The 6,000-nt window shown below is 51.3% G+C and overlaps 1 protein-coding gene across 1 annotated transcript in view; it reads left to right on the top strand.

Annotated features, from left to right (window-relative positions):
* Positions 1-1,727: 1,727 nt before the first annotated feature.
* The window catches only part of ENDOD1 (endonuclease domain containing 1), a 44,192-nt gene continuing 39,919 nt past the window's right edge, over positions 1,728-6,000 (top strand). Inside the window, exon 1 of the mRNA XM_003253018.3 lies at positions 1,728-2,315. Within this exon, the coding sequence (XP_003253066.2) occupies positions 2,016-2,315 (300 nt within the window). The 5' untranslated portion in view covers positions 1,728-2,015. The remainder of the gene's footprint in view (positions 2,316-6,000) is intronic.

The following is a 6,000-nucleotide window of genomic DNA, read 5'->3' as shown; positions in this document are numbered from 1 at the left end:
GCTTAGGCAAGAATCAACAGGCTCTGGTCTCAGTCCCTGTAGTGGAACGCTGGGGAAACAGATGACATCGTAAGATGAGCACAGGCCCTGGCCCTGGGTAGCTGCCTTGACCCTATCTCTGCTGCCACCATCCTACCATCCTAGTCCAAGCTACCATCTCTCATCTGGATTGTGGCAATTGTGGGGTGTTTTTCTTTTCTTTTCTTTCTTTTTTTTGAGACAAAGTCTGGCTCTGTTGCCCAGGCTGGAGTGCAGTGGCACAATTTTGGCTCACTGCAACCTCCGCCTCCTGGGTTCAAGTGATTCTCCTGCCTTAGCCTCCCAAGCAGCTGGGATTACAGGTGCCCGCCACCACACCCAGCTAATTTTTTGTGTTTTTAGTAGAGACGGGTTTCACCATGTTGGCCAGGCTGGTCTTGAACTCCCGACCTCAGGTAATCCGCCTGCCTCAGCCTCCCCAAGTGCTGGGGTTACAGGTGTGAGCCACCCATTTATTCTGTGCCACTTCAATCTACCAGTCTCTTCCCTGATAGCAAAAAGAATCGAGTCACCACCTTTAAAAGATGAAAATCCTCAACATGATTTACAATATTTTTTCCAAACTGCAGGTCATGAGCCATTAGTGGCTCACAGAAACAATTTAGTGGGTCAACACCAGCACTTTTTTAAAAAAGTGAAGTAGAACAGAAATATGAAATTGCAATGCCAATCATAAGCATAAGAATTATTTCATCAAACTTTTTTCATTAGGGGCCTTCTCAAAAAGTGTTTGAAGGCCTCTGGCCTATAATACCCTGAGTAATATGACCCTTGCCTCCTCCTTTAGCCCCACTTCCCATCATCCCTCACGCCGTTCTCTGCTCTTTACCCACACTAGCCTTCCTTAAATTCCTCCAATACATCATGTTCCCTTTTGTGGGAGACCACTTAGCACATGGTTTTCCTCCTTGCCTAGTTAATGTCATCCTCCAGGTCTCAGCTCAGATGCCACTTCTTCAGGCAAGCCTTCCCGGATTACATCCTGAACCCCTGTAGCTGTCAGGGTCTCACAGATCTGTGTTCAGTTTTTAGTTATCCCTTTAATAGCATGTTTCCTCGGTTAATGACAAGCTTTCCCACTAGGCTGTCTTTCTGACCGCAGGGGCCCTGCTCTTGTTTACCCCTGTGGTAATCCAGTGCCTATCTCAGGCTGGCACCTAGGTATTCAGAGGGATAAATGAAGGAAAGAATTGGCCAACCTGTTGACCAACGACGTTGGCTGGCCTCCTTCCTTGCTTGGTATCGGTTTTGTTTCTAACCCTTGCACCGAGAAAACCATACAGGGTTGTACTGTCTGCCTAGTTTAGGAACTTCCTTTAACAGTATTTCTTTACTCTCTGAGTTTCTGGTGAGCTAAAAAAACAAAACAAAAAACAAAATCTGCATCAAAATTGTATGCGTGTGCAGGCCGTTGAGCACTTCGGTGGAGAGTGGGAGACGAATCTTCATGAGATTTCAGAGGGGAACTCTGCCCATTCACTCTGAACCAGCTGCAGCTCCGCGAGCATCTCACGCCACCCCTCTGTATCCCTAGGGCGGCCGTGGGGCGCGCGCGATCAGCAGGTTTCTTGGCGCCCAGTCCATGCGACTATCTCTTCCCAGCCCCGGGACTAGGCCCGCCCCACTCGGATTCTCCATTCTTGGCAGCGCGCGTCCCCGCGGACTGCTGAGACCAGGCGGCGCGGCGGTAGGTGACCCGCGTCTCCAGTACCGGGCGCAGCCCAGGGGACGTTGTCAGCATCTCGGAGCCCGGCCCTGGGCCTCTGCAGCCATCTTCAGGGAGGGAGGCGCGACCTTCGGACGCGGACCCGCCCACGCCGCCCGGGCCGCCCCGCCCGGCTCCGCAGAGCGCCGCGCCTAGGTTGCGACTTCCCTTCCCTACCCTGCTCGGCAGCGTCGCGTTCTCCCCGCCCAGCCCGCAAACTCGCGCCGCGGCAGCCCAGCCGCTCGGCCCCGCCGCGCTCGCAGAGGCCGCCATGGGCACCGCGCGCTGGCTCGCGCTGGGCAGCCTCTTCGCCCTGGCTGGGCTGCTGGAAGGCCGGCTCGTGGGCGAGGAGGAAGCCGGCTTTGGCGAATGTGACAAGTTCTTCTACGCCGGGACCCCGCCTGCGGGGCTGGCGGCCGATTCCCACGTGAAGATCTGTCAGCGCGCGGAGGGCACTGAGCGCTTTGCCACCCTCTACAGCACTCGGGACCGCATCCCCGTGTACTCCGCGTTCCGCGCCCCGCGCCCTGCGCCCGGCGGCGCCGAGCAGCGATGGCTGGTGGAGCCTCAGGTAAGCGAAGTGGTTGCCGAGCTGGGCTGCGCGCGCCGGGGACCTGCCGCTGGACTTGCCCCCCGTTGCAGCTACCGCGAGGGGTGGGCCGGGAACAGCAATCCCTACGCTTTCGGTGCCTTGGGCCAAGAAACCCGGGTTCCAGATCCACCCTGTTGCGTCCCCGGAGTTTAGCCTGCCTCGCCCCCTGTCGAGGCTACGATAAGAGCCTGGCGATCTGCGAGCCTTCACTTCATGAGCTGCCAGGGCGGGAGGTCCCCTGTGGGAGGAGGTTCTCCCTACATTTCTGAGCAGACATCCGCAGTGTTTCATTCCTGCATGGTGAAGAGCTTGATACAGAGACCCTGGAGACCGTTCAGATCCGCAGAAAGCCTAGGCTGGGCGCTCACAGGCCTTCGTGCAAGTTATTGCCATAGCACTCATTTGGAGGTGGGTAGGTGGGCATTGTCATCCCCATTTTACAGAAGAGGAGATTAACCTACGGGGTTGAAGAGACTTAGGGAAGACCACCCAGTTAGTCAGATGGGGCAGGTCTTTGTCTAGAAATTCACTGCCTTTTCTACTAAGTAAAGCTTCTCTTCTACAGAGCTCATCCTAGCCTGAAAATCCTTCCTGTACACACGGCATTGAGTAAATTGGATCTGCGGTTGTGTTGAATTAGAACAATGAAATAGATACAGATTTTTACAAATGCAATGGGATAGTTAAAAATGATAGGGAAACAATGACTACCTCCAACTGATGGAAAGATAAGCCAGTTTTTCCTTGAGAGGTAAGATGTACAGCGGTTCATATCTATATTATCATACCACTAGGAAATCATGTCACCTCTCATGGTGTTCTGTCCCATCTGGTAAAGGTGACCAAACACTTGAGAAGCCCTCAGAATCTTCCGAACCTCCTGGCCTGCTCTTAATACCTCTGCTCAGTTGGCCTCCTCTCTAGAACACCCTCCCAGACTCCCCTTTGCCCTCTCACCAGCCTCCCACCCCTGCCCAGGCTGCTGGGGGAGGAGCTGACCCAACGCTCTCCCTTTCCTGACGGCCACAGCTGCCCAGGACCACACCAGTGGACAGGAGGCTGGCTTTCAGGTGCTTTATTCAGAGCCTGTGGGCTGTAATCTCATTCAGATATTTCTAGCTCTGAGGTCTTGGCCAGGTCTCAAACAATCTGCACCTAGTTTTCTTATCTTCCTCACATCCTTCCACCTACCTCAACTGTTGATAACACTTGTTGAGATCAGGCACGTGAAAAAGACGTTGTCAGTTGCACACACAAGACACATTTAAATCCAAAATTAGTTTTACACCAGCTGCACCCCTAGAGCTCACAGGGTGTTCCCCATCTCTCATCCTGCATTGTGATTGTGTGCCTGCGAAGAAAACAAATGACCTAGTCCTTTCCCCTTGATCTCATGGACAGCTTGGGGAGACAGAACATACATCTGAGGAAATCATAAGAATGCATGCTAAACAAAGTTCAGTTAAATTCAGAACACATTTAGTGATCTCCTGCTGTGTGCCAGACATTTGGGATACCAAGAGATCTGAGTGCAGTTCTAGAACAAAGGCTACCTGATCTGCGGGTGGAGTTTGCTGGAGGGAGAGGTGGTGTAGTATTTGATTAGAGCCATGCTCTGTGGGTTCAAATCCTAGTTGCTCCACTGACTAGCTATAAACTTGGGCAGGTTAAATTGAAGATAGTAGCATAGGGTGGTGTGAAGATTTAATGAGTTACCATATATAAAGTTCTCAGATGTGTGACACATGAGTACTAAGTACTAGCTGTTGCTATGATGTAAGCAAAAAAACCATAATTTAATAAAGGTGAGCAAAGTCCTATTAGATTTAATCTGTCTTTGAGGTGATGGAAGCAAGCCTTAGGGTCAGGATGACATCTGTGCTGTGCATGGAAAGGTAAGGCAGAGTTTAGAAGGGAGACAAGGAGGAGGACATTTCAAGCAGAGGGAACAAACATCATGAGTGAGAAAGGCATGGCGGATTCAGGGATTTGTGCATGAAGAAGTTGGAACAGGTAAACTAACACAAATAGATTAATGTACTCAATTGCTCAGAATAAAAGGGAATCATGGAAGGGAGGGATCAGGTGAGGAGGAGCCACCAAGGAAGGCTTAGGGAGGCAGAGCCATTTATGCAGCTAGGGAAGGAGTGAGTCATAAAGGAGTATAGTTTGACAGAAAGAAGTAAAGGGAACCAAGTAACATGGAGACCCTGGGTGGGATAATGAGGAATGGGACTGTGGAGATTAAAGAAGATGGGAAGGGAGGGTGGAAATAGTTACAAATGGCAGCTTGAAAGGTAAGATGTACAGCGGTTCTGAAGAGTACAAGGGGCCTGAGTGCCTGCTGTGCTGAGAGGTCAGAATGGTTACTGTGGCTGAGCACTGCAGGATGCTTTTCCCTGCAAGGTGGATGGCCTCCCACACCCACCCCCTCAACCTCAAGTCAAGTCAGCCAGGATCCAGAGAGTATTGGGAGAGAGGGAGGGAGGAGGAGGTGTGAGGTGCAGCTGGGCCTGGAGTGCACTGCAGCAAACCTGCCCCCACTGCTGCCTGCTCCCTGAGGCCCTGCCTCCCAGCCAAGATCCCCACTGCAGAAAGATGCTCAGGGCTCAATGTGTACCCTTGGCTGCTTCGAAGCATTTCATAATGCTGAGTCTCCTTGTGCCCACATCACCTTTTTATGAGGTCAGTGTTACCAAGAGGCCCCGCACACAGGAGAGGAAGAGGCAGGAGACCAAAGCAACTCAGTGCTTGTCTCCAGTGATGAGTCAGGCAGGGCAGCAGTGACACTGAGTTCCCAAAGCCCAGTTCAGCAGCTTTTGAGCCACACTGCAGTTTCCCTTTGAAAAGAATCTCCTACGTCAAAGATCAGAGAAACTTAGTCACTCTTGTGCTTAAAATCTGTAAAGTGTTGCCTGCCCAACCCCTACAGGACAAAGTTCACACTGCAGAATGCAGTTTACGGGCCCTCCATAGCCTAGCTCCTGTCTCCAGCTCCAATCTAGTTTCTCACCATGCCCCACCCTCATATTTTATGTTCTAGCATTATCCAGCTGCCTGGAGTTCCTCTCATAAACCAGACAGTTTGTGATGTCTGTTTCTTAGCTCATGCTGATTCCCTTTGCCCAAATTCTCTTTCTACACAGACCCCATCTTATCCTTCACTTCCTACCCTTACTCCGTCCTTTAAGACTCTGCTGAGGTGTCACCTCCTCCAGAAAGAATTCCCCACCTGAACTGTATCCACCTCCTGAGTTAGGTCCACCGCTTCAGTGCTCTTATAATTTTTCTATTTTCATACTTACCATATTGTTTTGTAATTATCTGCTTACATATCTGTCTCCCCAACTTGAGCCCTTGAGGAATGATGACTGCATCTTACTCATTCTTTTCCTAGTGCCCAGCTTATAGAAAGCACGCGATAAGTGTTGAATAAAATAATTTGATGTTGGGAGGATCAATCAGGCAGGAGCAGGTGAGATGTTCTGCTTCAGTTTTCTCGGTGGGGCGCTTCCTGTTTCAGAAGCTTGCCCCATGGCTGGCCAGCAGCAGCTGTTACAAACATGCTCCCTATGCAGAGCTGGAACCCTGCTCTGAAGCCACTCCGTCAGTCTTAGCTTTGGCCTTTGAAACTATCCCAAATGATTTTGATCCCTGCTCTGCC

This window comes from Nomascus leucogenys, chromosome 15 (genome assembly GCF_006542625.1).
Source record: "Nomascus leucogenys isolate Asia chromosome 15, Asia_NLE_v1, whole genome shotgun sequence".
Lineage (NCBI taxonomy): Eukaryota > Metazoa > Chordata > Mammalia > Primates > Hylobatidae > Nomascus > Nomascus leucogenys.
This window is presented reverse-complemented; position numbering and strand designations above follow the sequence as displayed.